The 17,458-nt window shown below is 37.7% G+C and overlaps 1 protein-coding gene across 1 annotated transcript in view; it reads right to left on the reverse strand.

Annotated features, from left to right (window-relative positions):
* Positions 1–544: 544 nt before the first annotated feature.
* The window catches only part of SNX25 (sorting nexin 25), a 1,427,683-nt gene continuing 1,410,769 nt past the window's right edge, over positions 545–17,458 (reverse strand). The window contains exon 19 of the mRNA XM_044064925.1: positions 545–1,135. Within this exon, the coding sequence (XP_043920860.1) occupies positions 1,034–1,135 (102 nt within the window). The 3' untranslated portion in view covers positions 545–1,033. The remainder of the gene's footprint in view (positions 1,136–17,458) is intronic.

The following is a 17,458-nucleotide window of genomic DNA, read 5'->3' on the forward strand; positions in this document are numbered from 1 at the left end:
TTTTGATTCTGACCTCTGGTTACTGGACAGACTTGTGATTGTCTGTAGACTGACAGCCTAATATCTACTCATGAATATATAAGAACACACTTAATCATACTCTTCACAGTATTACAATGCAGACTTCACTTCTACAAACCTAAAATCCATGCTGATAGCTTCAGTGATGCCTCTGTTTGTCTTCTTTCCAGGAAACATGTCTAGACTGAATGAGTCAAGGGACCCTCATCCACTGACAAAATCACAATATTTTATCTTTTTCACAGAAGTTTCTTGTTTTCACTTTAACGAGTCCATCTCTGAAATAAGCTTTACTCACAGAGCATTCACCACAAAGAAAAAGGAGATGTGAGACAGATTTTCTTCAAGATATAAATCAGTCTTTTTGTTTTTGTATTTCACTGCAAAAGTAATATAAACTTGGGTAGAGGGCTATGAAGCCCACTATGAAGGCTTAATATTTAAATGGTTTTCCCACAATAAAATTTCAGTCATGGTTGATCACAGACAGCCACAATTGCTGGATAGAAGCAATAGATAGATATTTTGTGTCCTCATTTTGTTATTTATTGCTTACAAATGAACTAACTTATTTTAAATCTTTGGTAAAAAAAAAAAAAGATCTATAGACAACAATAAAATCAATACAACAACCATACAGTACCTATTGCACAACACTCTCCAACAGACAGAAAAGGAATGCTTGTGATCCTCAAAGAGGAAATTTAAATTGAACATTCACTTCTCCATAACCAGTGAACAAAATTATTAACCTTTCTTAATTCATAAAACACTTCTCTGATTCTTACAGCTTGCATCAGTATCAGAAATCGAGTGTGCTGTACGATTGAAAAAGTTCATTCTCAGAAACCTTCAAATTAAAAAAATCAAACCTGCTTTACATCACTTCCTAACAATTCATGTCCAATGCAAATGTTTTAAATAAAATTAAGGGAAATTGAGTCTTAAATTAGCCCTCTGTAAAGAGAGGAAAATATAGATGCCATGTCTATTGCTATGCATAGACATTTCTTTAGTGGTCCATGTGTGCTTTGCAGATGTCAACATCTTCATACTGATCTAAATGCAATCGAAGTTCAGGGCAAAGTTCAAACAGCAGCAGTTCCATCAGCACCTGCAAAAAAATATTGATTTGTTTTACATGTGTAATGTAGAAAAAAATAAATTGCCTATCTATAGATATACAATTTAAAATCCATTGTTCTTCCTTGATCATAGCATTTATAAAGAACAAATGTGGGACAATTAAAGCACATATGCTAACCAAATGCGTATGCATTATGCAGTGCTACTACCACTACTTCATATCTGTAAACAAAATTATTTTGGATGACACTTGATAAAAGGTTCTTAGTCTGTGAATCTTTCATAATATTTGATAACCTTGAACTTTATCTCAAAAATGCACTCTTTATCAACTTAACTGATGGCAGTTGCTGTCTGAAACTCATTTCTCTAAGCATGATACGAAACAGACCTTTCTTCATATTTGCTTGATTTCCAAAATGACACTAAAACTTCTGCCTTAGATCTAATGTCATCTGCTCCAAAAGATCAATGAATGAGGTACTGCTTGTTCCAAAGAAGAGATAAATGGTTAAGTATACTTTTTACTTGACTCTTGTCAAAGCGTTACAACTAGCTTCAATCTCACATCAACACAAACAGATAACAGATTAAGAACTCTTTCAAAGCACGTCCAGTGTGTCCCACTCAATGAACTGCAACTGCAGTCCTTGCACTGTGGTCTCCCCTCTACCTTCCAGTGCTTCACAATGCAGACAGAGTGCACAAAATATGATAAGTCTGGGAACACATGCTGTACTGCTTAGCCTTCCAGGAAAACTCTGTTTACATCTGAGTAAAAACTGTTCAGAAGTGTAAAAGTCATTAATCTGATGACATTTTTGATAAAAGGAAAGAGAAAGCTGCCATCCCATGACTAGTTATGGAGAAAATGGAATCTCCATTGGAAGAAGAATATTCAGAGGGTGAAATGAGTTACCGTCTTTGAGTCCAGTCACCATGACGCTTAGCATTCACCACCCAAACAGACAAAATAGGTGTAGAGACTCCGTGACATTAAGGTGACCTACAGATCAGAGACAATACAAATCAAGCTATAGAACTTTATGGGCATTTCTAATGTTTACATGAAAATTTCAAAGTTGCTACTGTTGCTACTAGGAGGTGATGGAATCTGTCAGGCAAAAAATGGCTAAGATTAAAGAGAAGGCAGTATGCAGAGCTAACAGACTAAATAAACTAAGAACCATTTCAGTGGAACCGAGGGTAAAGCACAACATACATACACACATATATATATATATATATATACGCACACATACACAATTAATTAAAAAAAATAAGGTTATGTGGCATTTTGGAGAGAGAAGAAAAAAGTAATTTCTTGGAATATATGACAGGCAAAATGGTAGAATGGACTGGTTTTACTAAACATCTTTGTTTTAAATTGAGAAAAAGCTTTGCACTGCTGGAAAGTGAGGATAGGTACGGAAAGCCCATGCCAATATTAACTAACTGTGCAACTTTACGAGAGAGTCCAAGTGTTTTGGAAATTATGGCAGTAAAGTAGAAAACTGGCAATGGCAGTGAAAACGGAGAAGCAACATTACTTGCAGGTGACATTAAGGAGCCGCTCTCAATTTGCTGGTGCAATGATGGAATGTAAACACAAATGACCAAAATATGAGTTGTCATTTCATTCAAAATTAAAGATATTTTGGAATGGAAATGTGTAGGTATTTGATAATCCTGGTGAAGTCACTCAAAAACTGAAAGTTACCAGTGAGACTAGCACAATTAAAAAATTGAGCAAATGGGAAAAAATATGACTGAATTGCGATAGACTGACACATTTGTATGTGTAGAAGATGAGTGGGAGGAAAGGTTCAATTTGAAGTTGCCTTGTTTTCAACAATGACAACCAGTACAAGGTGGGTTAGATACTGTGACATCAACTGGTAGTTCCAGGGATGTGCTAAGACTGAAAAAGAAAGGCAGCAATTAATAGTGTCACAGCATGGGGGAGAACAAGACAATTAAGCTGTACTCTTTACTGAATGCACCACTCAGATGAATCTCTCCTTCCTGTCTGCTTGAGAAAATGGAAATTTACAGGCTACAGAATGGTGAAAAAGACTGGACGATATTCTGTCTCATGACATACAGGGACAAAGCTCTAACTGCAATGAAGATGACCCATGGTTGAGAAGTGGGCATGGGTGCTGAAGGGAACGAGCGGGAGGATTGGATTGAGTGATATAGGGCTCAACCATTCTAAGGAAGGGAGATGGTGTGGCTTGCACTTGGGTGACACCCAGTTAGAGCTCTGGGTGGTGCAGCCCATGGAGTTTGGGCCAGAGAGTTTTTCTACCATTGCATAGCTGTATTGATCAGGGGCAGTTACACAGGAAATTTGCATGCTCTTTCTCCACAGCCTGGCAGTGCTAGCATCCCACAGAAGCTGCAGAGAGGGTGTTAAGAGCTCCAGGGGCCAGTGGAAGATCCTGATGTCTGCCTGGATGACAGGCCCACAATTGGCTAGTGACAACTCTCACTCCTGTGAGGAAATAATGTGCTTATAGATCATGTGAAGCTGATATTCTATAGGCAGAAGAGTTTAAAAAATAAATAGTAGACAATAAAAAGACAGATGGTACATCTTAGATCAGGGCTAAAATGTTTGTTTAAACTCTATTTGAATGTACCACAATTTTTTTCTTATCTTCTCCCTTTCCTCTGTACAAGACAGTGATGATACTATTCCATATCAAATAAGGTAAAAGTCTTAGAGTTTAGTCATAATTTAATGGTTGCAAAGAGTTAAAAGGTTACAATTAAACATTATTTTCTGGAAAAAATATATATTTTCTATGGGGCTAAGTATTGAAAATAGTATTTTAAGGAAGTTAAAACTGTATGTTTATATAATATAACTAGGAAGTGCAAGTAAAGACATTTGAAAATTTAGAGTAGCTTTTTTTTGGCTATTAGGAACCATTGCTGATAATTTGCTTTAAAATTTAACAATCGTACATATGATAAGCATATGAAACAATGTTTTGAAATATCTGACATTACAGATGTAAGACATTATAAATATATGAAAGTGATTCCTTTCATTTTACAATATTATACTTTAATAATCCAAGTGGAAATTTGGACTGCTGGGTATTGACGGCCTTCCCTACCAGAAACTGATAACAGAGAATAGGCAAAGACAAAGGGATATATGGGAGTGCTCGGAGTTTTTAGTTGAGTCTAGAACAGAAACTGCCACTAAAGAAGGGATAATTAGTATTACATATACAATAGTGCATGATAATTATAAGAATCAATCAGAAGAGGTTAGAAAATATTGGAAAGAGAGACTGGAAAGGCAATTTATAAAGAAACAGTGGGAAAATATCTGTATGGTTCCCAAGTATGCAACAAAGTCCAGAAAGTTTAGGATTTTTCCCTGGAAGTATTCCCACAGATATGTTTATACCTCCAGCTGACTTCAGAAAATCTTTCCTCAGACAGACAGCAATTGAAGGAGATGAGCTGGAAAACACAGAGATAACTGGGAACATGTTTCTTGAGAATGTAAGGAGTTGGCATATTTTAAAAATTCCCTGCCGAGCACTTTTCAGAAATGTTGCAGAAGCAAATGGCTACAATTAAGGAAATTATTCTTTTGTGCTGGAATATAAGATCTGAATTGCCTACACACAGTAAGGCCTTGCTATGTTTATTTAATGCTATCGGATGCCAAAAAAGCATTTACTAGAAAATGGGAATCAAAATCAACCATAAATGAACTACTGAATATTATAAAGGAGATAAAGGAATTAGAATGTGTTCGTTAGAAAAGGGAAACAGTAAACTACATAGAAATAATTGGAATTTGGGAAAAGATACATGCAGAATAATTTTCAGGAGGATGAGTAAAATTTAAGAGAAAGCAGGATTTCAGCAATTTAGGTAATGTGAGAGTGAATGATAATTGCGCAAAAAAAAAAAACATGTATAATACATGAAGTTAATGACAAATGTTTAAAGTGGTTGGTTTTCTTTTCTTTAACTCTATGAAAACCCATGTCATTATTCAATGTGTGAAGTTAATAAAGATGTTTAAAATGTTTTATTTTACAAATGAGTGCTAAGAAACATTTATATTAAGAAAAGGTTTTATGTGGGTCAACTATAAAGTATGCAACACTAATGAGGGTTTGGAGTCCAGTGTACTAATTTTGTAGGACCACTTTAAGAAATATACAGGGATAAAAGACAGCTTCCTGGGTTAGTATACAGGATTAAAAATGAAACCTCGATATGGCCATAAGAAGGGAAATGTAATAGAATAAAACAGAAAGTTTTTCTTTTTTTAAAACAGGCGACTTATTTACTCTGGTTGCATGGCCAAAGACATTTCAAGGAGTCTCTCTTTCTCCTAAGCAGGTTAAGAAAAATCAGCACAAATTTAAGGTATAAAAAAGGTTAAAATCATGGAAATCAAGATAGAATATATCAAGGCAGCTAAGCAGTTAGGTTGAAATATTACTGCTTATGAGGGTACTTATGAGAACTATCTAGCCAATGACAAACCCAAGAAGCAGCAGCTTTTTTAAGTATATATATGAACTGTCAGAAAAGCCTTGCTGACCGTGTTGGTCCTATTTATAAAAGCTGGAAAAACTGTTTCCGGTCCTAAAATCTACTGCATCAGTTCAATCTTTATTTCACGAGTTTAGTCTTATCAGGGAATCATACCTCTGGTAGCGTGCATATTGTATCTCCTTTTTCTTCAAACTGCCCAGTAATGACCTGTGATATTGTTATACTGTCACTTAACACAACTCAGCTTTAATTATGCCATGGAGACTGAAGTATGCATCTGTCTTTTGCATGACTCTCTTGTGCTGCATCCTGACACCTTATTTAATACTTTGTTACAAGACTGTGTTGAACCCCCATCATGAAACGTAGAAAATGTTTTCCTATATAGAAAGAGGGCTGTAGGGATATAATTGAGAACTACAGACCAATCAGCTAGAATTTACATTTTTTTTAAAGTATTTTGACAGACACTAACACTACTACAAATCAATTAACAGTACTGTAGTTCAACTGAGAGTATATAACAAGTTTTTTAGAAAGGTCACTCAACTTTAACATGCCTATCCTAGTTTTACGAACCTGTGAGCCTGGCTAGGTATATGTGGCTAAGTGCTGCTGTTGCATTCCTAGACCGTGATAAGGCTTCTGCCAGTCTTCAACTCAAAGCAATCATCAATAATTTTATGGATCATGGTGTCACACTGCCAGCCCAGCTATCGGGAAGTTTGTAAATAATTCTATGTAATTTGTGAATATTGATATGATTTATACAGATGTTTGTGCAAAGTACTAAGCTAAAATGTAACCACAGCATGCCCTACTGGAATAGAACAGCAATGTACCTGCACTATTGTGACTGTTTAGATGTATATGTTTAATGGAAACTGGAACACAGGAGGTTAATTTTAAAAAATTCAGAGAAAATAATTGAAACTAAATTGTTTTTTATAATTACTGGGCCATAAACAGAAGATGTTATCTCTCAGTTTCAGTGCAGTAGCAGACACAATGTCTAGAGATGGAAGTTTTTTGTATTGTCAAAGAAAGATAATTAATTACTAGGTTTGAGATGTAGAAATGTTTTGTTTCATGACTTCCAGGATCTGCAAACATCTGAGAGATATATATTTTTTTACAGAGATGCTAAATTCCGTTTCTGACAATGGGGGTTTAGCTTGGGAACCGAAAGTCAGGTGACAAAAAGTGATGTCATCCAAGCTAACACAGCAGTAATATTTGACATTAATTTAAGAACTCTCTGAGAGAGAGACTGTACATTTTGTACCTTGTCTTGGACCTAGAAACATCCACTTATCACCTTCTGCACCTGCATTGCTGTAAGTAAGTTTCTAGGGCATTGTAACTCTTTTTGAATCAGACAGGAATATTGTAAAGTATAGCTTAGATGTTTTCCTTATTTGAGACTTTCCTGCAATGTTGTTTTAAATAATTCCTGTGATTTTGAACTCTGATGTAACCGATTACTTACTGAGCATTATCTTGTTCTTTTATTATTTATTATTAAACATATTTAAAACATTTAATTGTGGCTGGTCTATTTAGAGATATTTAAGCTCACAGTACATGCATATCTATATGGTTACACTGTACGGGCCACACCTAAACAGCCTTGCTCTTGGACAGACTACCATTTGGATTAATAGTAACATTACACAGTAAGATTGGACACCCTCTGTTAAGGGCCTTAAAGTAGCTGATAAGAGTTGGCTGGTGGCAGTGAAAACTACCTTATAGTCTGGACAGAAGGGGGCATAGCTAGTAAACCTGTGCCAGCCTTTCCCAGGTGTGTGTCTGTATATAAATCAAATCTCAAGGAGTGTGTGCGTCAGCTAATTGGGCATTGACACAAAGCACTGGTTGGACAGTGAGGGTATTGAGGATCTTGGTTTGGCCACTCAGCTGAGATCTCAACCCTATAGCTGTGTCAGTGCGGAGTATATTTAGGGATCTGGAGAAAGAGAGAGAAACCAGCCCCAAAATGACTGTGATCTCTGTGTGCTCTTAAGGAAAACTGCACATTACTGTGTATTTACTTGTCAGCACTCTCCAACCTAGTGCAACTAAATACTAACCCTAGGACCCTTAGATCATCCGATAAACTTACACTCAATGTTACAAAGTCCCATAATTACTTCAGTGACTCTCTCTTCTCTTTCAAAGTAGCCAAACAGTGGAACCTATTACCCCAGAATATCTTAAAAAACATAGATTGTCACAGCTTCAAAAGACTCCTAAAGGAATACCTTACTCAACAATGGCTATGCTCCTGTAATACTCCTGGCTAGTTTATCATGCCTTCAATCAAATGTTTTCTAGTCTGCTATCTTCTTGTCTTACTTCTACCAAATGAAAATACCACAATGTTTTTTAATTTTATATAGTCTAATGAGTTTCATATTACTGTCTGTAATAAGGCTTAAGAAATGTAATGTTTTCTGTTTTACATTCACCTTTTGTAAATTGTGATTGTTGGCAACTGTCAAACTTTTTTTTGTATATTGTTTGTAAATCTTTTAAACATTTTTGTAATCTTTTTGTACTATTGTTATGGAGCTTATCTCCCCGAGTCTCCGCTGAAAATGGGCTACTTGCCCAGCCAGACTCTACCTGGTAAACAAATATAAAATAAATAAAATAAATAAATCCTCTCAGTGTGTACATTCCCCACTGTTGCCAGTGGTGAGGACTGAGGCTCTTTGATTACTGGCACAGTGCAGGGGTGTCGCACATTCCCCATGGACTGGTGCTTGGCCTGTTGTGTTTAATACTACCTTCATCCAGACTTTGAACTTTTAAGTAATCAGATGATCTCAAAATCAGGATGGCATTTACCAGTAAGGAAGACTTCTTGTGTTTAAATAATTACTTAAGTTTCATCTCTCTGAGGCTTAAAGATAAGGGATTGAATCTGAATGACTACTTGTAAGGTGATGTACTTTGGTCTAGCATGTATCACTAGACCTGTTGTAATGGGTACTGATTAGCTTGATGTGGTTGACTACACTACAGACCTAGGTATTACAGTTGCTAAGAATGTGTTTCTGTAATGATACTGAATCTGTTAGAAACGAGGGAGACCTAGGAGTCTTTTGTACAAATGCATAAGGACTTGCTCATCTAACATTTTTGCAAGCTTTTTCCCCTCTTATGTATAAGGTCAGTAACTGAGTACAACTCCTTCCTTTTACTGCAATTCTAAAAGGAATCTGTTGGCTTTAGAATACAGTCAAAGAAAATGTACTAAAAAATCCTGCATGCAGACGAATGTCTTATGACAGAGCAAACTTCTTTTTAGTTTTTTCCATCTTACACTGGCATGTAAGGGGAGAGCTGATTTTAACACAATGAGCACTTCGAAATGATGAACAAAGGTTGCCACTGGGACATGAAATAGTTCTTTACAAGCTGCTGACACCACGGAAATAGTTCTTTACAATCTGCTAATGCCACTTACACAATTCCAAGGTTTTCTACTGGCACTTTATCATAGTGTTACTGGGAAGTACTTGTGGAAAGGAGATTGAAGCTATTAAAATACATACACTGGAGGGGCCACCAAAGGTCTAGGGCTAGGAAGGTTTAGAAGCTCTCTGTAGCGACTCTGAGCCTTACAGAATTCCCTAGATTCCAAAATGAAGGCTTTCTTCATTGTATGAAATATCTACCCACAAGACAGATCCTCAGGAGGCAAAGCTGAGGAGAATGTGTCATTTGAAGCACAGTCTTTATAAATCTAAGGGGGAAGGTGCTCCACATAAGCTAATTTATTCTCATCCCCTGGGTCTGAGAAATCAAAATTTCTCTGGGGGGAAATGACCCTTTTAGTTTTCCTATGGGACATTCCTCAAACAGGGTAGTCTGGCTGGTGCTGATGAAATCCATGAAGACCTGGGTCAGCCTGACCAAGTCCTGGGAAAAGATCTGGGATAATGAGGCAATGCTAAAGACAGCAGGGGCTGGGGCAAATCTAACTACCTCTTGGGCTTGGGTGCCTGGATCTTAGGTGAAATAAAGGCCTCAGGTCACAGGCTGGTGTCTGCAGCCTCTATCCAGTTCCTAGGCACATCCTTCCTTACAATACCCAAGGTGATACCACCCTCGCCCTTGGTCACCAGTAATCGGGCGCTGGAAGCTGTGGCCTGGTTAGAGGCTTTGGACAACATAGAATTAACATTAAACATTGTTAATTTCAGTCAGTCACTTAACTACTGATTTTGTATCCCCCCCATTTTTAAAGTTTAGAAATGAAATGCCAGACAAGTCTGTATTTCTACAAATGCTACAAAACTTGAAAATACATAAATACATACATATCTCTCAACCTCATGTTTAAACACAGAAAATTCAAGCTCTGTTTCTCCATTCAATGATTAGCTAAGCAGTCCACATTGCATGCACAAAGTGTAACTTATGCTACAGGTCACAAAGATTAGAAGTGCTGATTGCTTTTTTTCTGTTTGGTAACCAGCAGACATGAAGATCTGCAAGAAATAATGTATATTAGGAAAGAATACAAGAGGCATTAATGATGGAGTCTCACTTTCCTTAACTCACAACAGAGCTCTCTGCATCCATAAACATTTCTTGTAAGATTCTGGAGTTACACTGGAATGTTCTGAGCATTCAGAACATGTCCTTGTTATGGGTGCAGTCATACTCTCTTTTTTTTTTTTTACTGTTCCCTAATACATTTTGTTCAAATACAGTTTATGTAACCTCATCAGAATATGGTTGCTCTTCTTGAGCAATGTGCTAATTGGTAATTATTTTTTTTTTTTGGGGGGGGGGCTCTGACATGCTAGACAGCTATCAGCTGCTCAGTGTTGCTCCTACACTCCTCTCTGTAGTCCTTGATACTACTCTTAGCGTTTAGAGCACTGCAGCCTTTGGAACATTGGGATGGGGAAGGGAAAATGTGGGGGACAGCTGGCAGTGTCATACAGCTGTCCTGTAATGCTAGGACTTTTCTTGGGTCTAACTCCTGTATGGTGTCAATGTATCACCGAGGGTGGACAGGCAATAAAGATATCTCTTGCCCTGGGTCCCAACAAGGCTACACCTCCTCTGCCTTCCTGCAACCAACCTGCTTATCAGCTCAAATCCTAGCTTTCAATACGGTTTAAGAAGCTAGCTGTCAATTTCACTGCAGTCCTTCTGCTTCCAGGATAGGGAAGGCTATCCTTTCAGCTGCTTTCAGTAAAGGTCATAATCAGAGTTTTATCTCTGTATGCCAACATAGTAGTTCAGTGCTAACTGGCAAAGTTTTTTTTCTTAAAAGGCCGTTCATCTTGCTGTCTGAACTTCTTTTTTTCTTGTCATATGTTTTGCATTGGTATCAGATCAAACGGCATGACCAGTCAGTCAAAAAGTTTTGCCAGTCTTCAACTGCCAATTTCTAAAAATAAATCATTAATTTTTAGCAGTGTCAGTGGCTCAATAAGTAGCACACTCACCTTTTGTGCTGGAAGATCAGAAGTCTGTAGGTTCTAATCAAGCACCAGGTACTTAGACTAATTTTACACTACTGACACTGCAATGCAGCATGAGGGGGGGGTGCTGCACTCAAGTGTGCTGTCCCTCACAAGAAATGATAAACTGAGGGCGCATCTGCATGAGATGGTAGTAGCTCAGGTAAATCTAAAAGATCCCTTGACACTTACTGTACTGAAAAGAGAGTGGAGGACATTTCTCTGATGCTCTGGCCAAATCTCCCCTAGTCAGTATGAATACCGCTTCATGTCTCCCCAGAAAAGGAAGACACTTGCCTAGTGTTTCTAACCCAGTCAACAACAGCATAAATGAAATATTTTTTTTCCCGCTGGCTGCTATTACATTTAATACTGATTCTGGAACCTGCCTAGACTCTTGTGGGGTACTCAGCAGTACATGTTGTTCTTTAAATGAAAGCCAAAGCACCGCCACATAAATTCAATCTTTTCTCAGTTTATGCTTGGTAATAAAGTGGTTTCAAATGTGTCCATGGCCTTCATGTGAGTTTCTTTCAGGTACATTGCATACACAGAAAAAGGTGGTAACAAGGGGTTTGGTGGCTCAAATGGGAAGAGTCAAAGAACTTAAACCAATAATTACATTGTTCGTCTATTCTCTTCTTTACTCATCTTATCTGAATTAGGGCTGTCTGACAGCCAACATTTACCTAGCAAAGCAGGGAAATTGATCCTGGACAGGATGCCAAGTCTACTGAAGAATGAACACATAAAAACACTGGTTGCATATCTACACGTAATTTGGAAAATCAACAATTTATCTAAACCATACTTTTAGTATGTGGCAGGAAAATGCAGCAGCTGCCAAAATAAATGCATACATAAATACATATATACAATAAAAAATATAGATGCAAGGAGAATACATAGACTCTGAAGACAAAGCATCCCAGCCAAGAACCAAAGCGGAGACCCAAGGGCTATGAGACAGCATCTCTAACTATACCACACTGTGCTGCCCAAAAATGGAGTCATGATATGCATATGAACAAAGAAATGAGGCATTTTGTGTGTGAATGACAATCCATCAGAGAAGCACACGACATTATTCAGCATTCTAGGTGTACATCTATATGGATATATTAGTCAAAGGTTATACAGGTAATGTAAAGCACTAGCAGATCTTCACAAGATGGCAGTGTTAACCTAGAACTCACCCTCTTCCAAAATCAGAAATATAACACAATACAGCACACTTAGAAAAACTGACTATTTATTATGGATACGACTAACAGAAGAAAATACCTTGTACCTTTAATAAGTCTCAAAATAAATCTTCTCTTATTTTTTTTAAATTACTGTGGCATTATACTTCTAATGTAAATGCTTGAAGAAGAAAGCATTTATGCTCAACTGTAAAATAACTATATATTAATATGCATAGATTATATGTTCAACATTAATCCAATTAATTAATATATATGAAATGGTAAGCATATACTGTACTGCTATGTCATGGTTAATCGAATGAGTATGTCTGAGAATATACATCTACTTTTCTGCTATATATATATATATATATATATATATTCAATACATTCATGGTACTGGTTCAGTTGCAAAAATCTAAAGATAAATCGGTACTTACGTATTATCGCAACCAGATTTATAAAGTGCGATAATTTGTCTATTTTTGGCAGAAACACAATGCCTAACCTAAAAAGGGGTCTGTAAAGATGTTGCCAGCAGTTTGTCAAGAAATAGCATGTATGTTCACTTATTAAGGGGTGTGTAAAATGTTTAAGTATTATAGTGTCAGAAAATTTTGCACACAGGAAGCGGAATAACAGCAGAATTCCTCTTGCCTGGTAATGTCCCCGGCCGACCTACACACCTGACTGCTGCTTGTCTGTCTGTAGTCGTTAATGTGACAAGTCATGCAAAGTCACCACGTTTCCATCCAGACAAGGAGTCAGGACCATGGCTCGTTAACATAAACTGACCCCCTTGTTTAGAAAGGTCCTTTTTGCAAGTATCTGATTTGTTACATACCCCTGTTTACAGTTCCAGACTCTCAGAAGGCACGTTAATGCAGTTGTGACTCGGAAATACTGATTTAAAAGTGTGGTTCTGTTGGTGGAGTTTTACTGACAACAGTCCCTGCCTCTTTTCTCTGTAACTGTATTTACTATCTGTGTATGACAAAGGACTTGAAAACAGCTGTTCTGTCCTTAAAAAGCAAACAAACCCATTTATTTCAAAGTGGTAGTATACATATAATCCTGTGCATTGGAAACGGTCACGATAAGCAAGAATGCAACCTTTTTAAAACAGTCTGCCACTGCGGAGAAAGCCATCACTCCCCGAGCAAGCAATGAGCCGTTATTCACTGCTCCTTACAGGCACCTTCGCTTTTGCTGACTACTGTCCCCGAAAACCTCAGTGTGCATTTCCTGAGTCAATTTCCCGTAGCTAACAGGGTAATGAAAAATACAGGAATTGGAAGGATGTGGACCACTGCAGAGTTGCAGAAGAAATGAGCCGCATCAACCAGAAGTACAAACTTACAACATTTCTGCTCTGCCTGCCTCATTCTCACTGTGACAAACTGCTGGCGACATCTTTACAGACCCCTTTTTAGGTTAGGCAATGTGTTTCTGCTGAAAATAGACAAATTATCGCACTTTATAAATCTGGTTGCGATAATACGTAAGTACCGATAAATCTTATAACCAAACTGAGAAAAACAATGAAGGGACGTTCTGAACCTAAATTAATGTTAACTGCAGAATGATTTCATTTTACTCACTGCAATCAGAGACCAAATAAGACATTGGTACAGTAAGTTCTGAAGTGAAACTAGTTTGAACCCACATTAAGCAAAAGGAAATAAATTTGTGAGCGACAGTTAAAGTGAAGAATTTTACAAAAAAACTATTTTCTGAAGCAAATGTAACATTTTCAAAGGCATTTAGGATTGCTTTAAGTATGGAAACCACACACAAATACACATAAGCTGGGGAAGCATACAGCACAGGTTGATGTGCGCAGTCTATATACAGATACAAAATTGTTTTAACGTTTGCAGGACTTTAGTCAATGTAACTGAAAAACTATGTTCTACAAGTCTGCAATTCCACACCTGTCAAAAAGTGTGGCATATAAAACATAGTTTCATAGTATACTACACTGGCAAGACAAGAAAAAAATAATGATCACAGAAAAAAATACTAAATATATACATAAGGGCAGATAAGCATGTGAAAGCAAACAGTACCAGTGCTTATGATAAGGTCTTAGGAAAGGAATGTTGGTATCTGCAGTTATAAATAATAAAAAAGTGGACATGTAGCAGATAATGGTGCAGCTAATCCCATTATACCTGAATGAACATTTCATGTGCTCTTTCCCAAGATGTTGTTGTTGTCGTCTTTTGGCTTTTCCCGGTTATGGTTCACCACAGCGGAACTCCGGTCCGCTAATGATTGGCAGTAGATTTTTATGAATGCTGAGGCGCCAGCTCGATGTTCAACCTTCAGCGAAGGCACGCCCATTTATGCATGTCTTTCGAACAACCCACCAAACCGTGGGAGGACATGCAAACTCCACACAGAAGGCACTCCCCGCACTCCAGCTGAGAATCGAACGGGAGAACCTCTTGCTGTGAGGCAACAACGCTACCGCTGCAACATATGCTTACAAAATACTATAGTGAAGCTGACACATATGAAATAATGGCTACAGTATGCTACCAAAAATAAGTAATGCAAAATGTGAAGCATATTCATTCAGTGAAGAGGCTTGTAATTGCCTCTGGCCATTTCAAAAAGAAGGGTGAATCCCTGCTGCCTGAGAAAGAAGTGAGTCACCACAAATATCTTGGGGATTCCATCTGAATCTTCAGAAGTACCCTAGATTTCAGCTGAAAGGGTGGAAACAGCACACAGAAAAATTCTGTCCAAGGAAAGGAAAGGGCATCTTTTTTACAACCTTCTTGCATGGGACCCCAGAGCAGAATTTTGCCAGTTAATTGTTCAAACAGGAGGTACACACATCGACTTGAGGAACTTCCCATAGATGGATCAAATCTTGGAAGATGTCCAAATCTAGTTTCCACTCGTGAGGGTTTGCCCTTCTTCTGCTCAGCTTGTTTGCCACACAGTTTTGCTCTGACAGGATACAGTTTGCCTGTAGAGTGAGATTGCGCTGTGAAGCTATATCCCATGCTAGTATGGGTAATCTGCAAGGGGGTCCGACCTTGTCTCCACCTTGCTTACTGATGTATCGCATGATTATGGTATTGTCTGTAACAACTTGAAGCGGTCCAGAGGATCAAAGGTGATTCAGAGAGTTGAGTGCCTTGATCGGGACAAGCACCTGTTTTATATTTATGAGCTTGCATCTGTTGCAAATTTTAGCCGGGCCTGGATGATTTTCTGTGTAAGAAAAGGCTTCCGTCTTGCAACCCTATTCCATAGTCCAGACGTATGCAGAATACAGAAGATTGTTGTCACATGTAGTACACAACCAGTACTTGTCAGAAATTCCTGCAGCTCCTTCAGTGTTGCTGTAGGTCTCTTGGCAGCCTCCCTGACCAGTTTACATCTGGTCAATTTTGGAGGGACGTCCAGTTCTTTGTAACATCACTGTTGTCCCATATTTTCTCCACTTTTTGATGACTGTCTTCACTGTGTTCCATGGTATATCCAATGCTGCGGAAATTTTTTTGTACACTTCTCCTGACTGATACCTTTCAACAATGAGATCCCTTTGATGCTTTGTAAGCTCTCTGCGAACCATGGCTTTTGCTGTAGCAGGCAACTGAGTAAATGTCAGGAAAATCATACTAGAACAGCTGAACTTTATTTGGGGTTAATCAGAGTCTCTTTAATTGATGGCAGGTGTGTACCCAAGAAGACTGAATGCTGTAATTAAATCAAAAGGTGCTTCAACAAAGTAATAGTTTAAGGGTGTGCACACACAACAAATTATTAGTTTAAGGGTGTGCACATTTATGCAACCAGCTTATTGTATGTTTTTTATTTTTTATATTTTTCCCCTAACAGATTTGTTTGTTGTTCAATTGGATTGTACAGGTTATAGGTCACATTAAAGGTGGGAAAAGTTTTGAAATTATTTATTGTGGTCTCATTTTTTTTATATCACAAAAACCTGGCATTTTAACAGGGGTGTGTACACTTTTCATATCCACTGTAAGTTTAAAGAGTCAGGAGATGGATACTGTAATGCTGTTATAACAACTTCTGAAGCTAGCTATGCAATTTAAGGTACTAAGGTTCATAGATAGATTAGGTTCATAGATTAGTACTAGATTAACAGCCCTTCTGGGCCATTTTAAGCCTAGCCAATTACCCCATGTGAGAATCAAACCCTGTACCTTGTAACTGTAAGGTAAACACCTTAACCATTATGCCAAGCTCCCAAGGTTTATTTTTTTTTTTTAGGTTCATAGGTAATTACTAGGCATGCAGTCCAGGAGACTATTGAGGAGCTTAGGCCAAGTGCCCAATTTCTGCAAAGCACTGTCTGGTTAAGTGACTTGTTCATGGTTGCACAGCAGGCAGATTAAGGCTGAAGGAATCAAACCCTGTAACACAAGAAGCAGCTCATTTACAGCTCATAGCCTTAATACACTAAAATAACTGCCCCTTTCCAAATAAACTAAGCAGTGAAACTCAGGAAAAAGATATTTCCAGTTGAGACACTTTGAAATCTCTTTGTACATTGTTTTCCTTATTTAAATTATCTCAGTACAACAAACACTCCTTCCTTTTCATGCATATAGTAGTAGTAATATATCAGTATGTGTTCTAAGTAATGCATTTAGAAGTGAACAGGAAAATGGTTACCAAAATAAAACAGTTGGAATAGTTCTGATTAGAGAATAATTTAAGTTTTCATGCCTGTATCTGGAGTCGTCTTCTCCGGGGAAGGAGGTCCTATTTTTGGCTTGACCATACAAAAACTCTACTAATCCCATGGTTGGTCCTTCTTCCAGCCACAAAAAGGAAAAATTAAGCAAACACCTTTTAACACCACAACAAGCTAGCAAAGGACTATTACTTATAAGTGGGGAATAGAATGCTATTTGCAACAGTGAAGATGTGTCTGGGGGTCCCAGAAGAGAACACTATTACAAGGAATCTTGGCACAAGGGGATGGGTTGTCAAGCAAAAAAAATGATACTACACTTTTTACCATTTAGTTTAAGCCTATTTTAGTACACCAGTGGTTTACTAGTGATAGTTCATCCTGGAGGGTTTGGGCATCACAGAGTAACTTAACTCTCAGTTTACAGGCATCTGCAGACTTTGTTAGCCAGT

This window comes from Protopterus annectens, chromosome 3.part0 (assembly GCF_019279795.1).
Source record: "Protopterus annectens isolate FY-2018-M chromosome 3.part0, PAN1.0, whole genome shotgun sequence".
NCBI classification, from domain to species: domain Eukaryota; kingdom Metazoa; phylum Chordata; order Ceratodontiformes; family Protopteridae; genus Protopterus; species Protopterus annectens.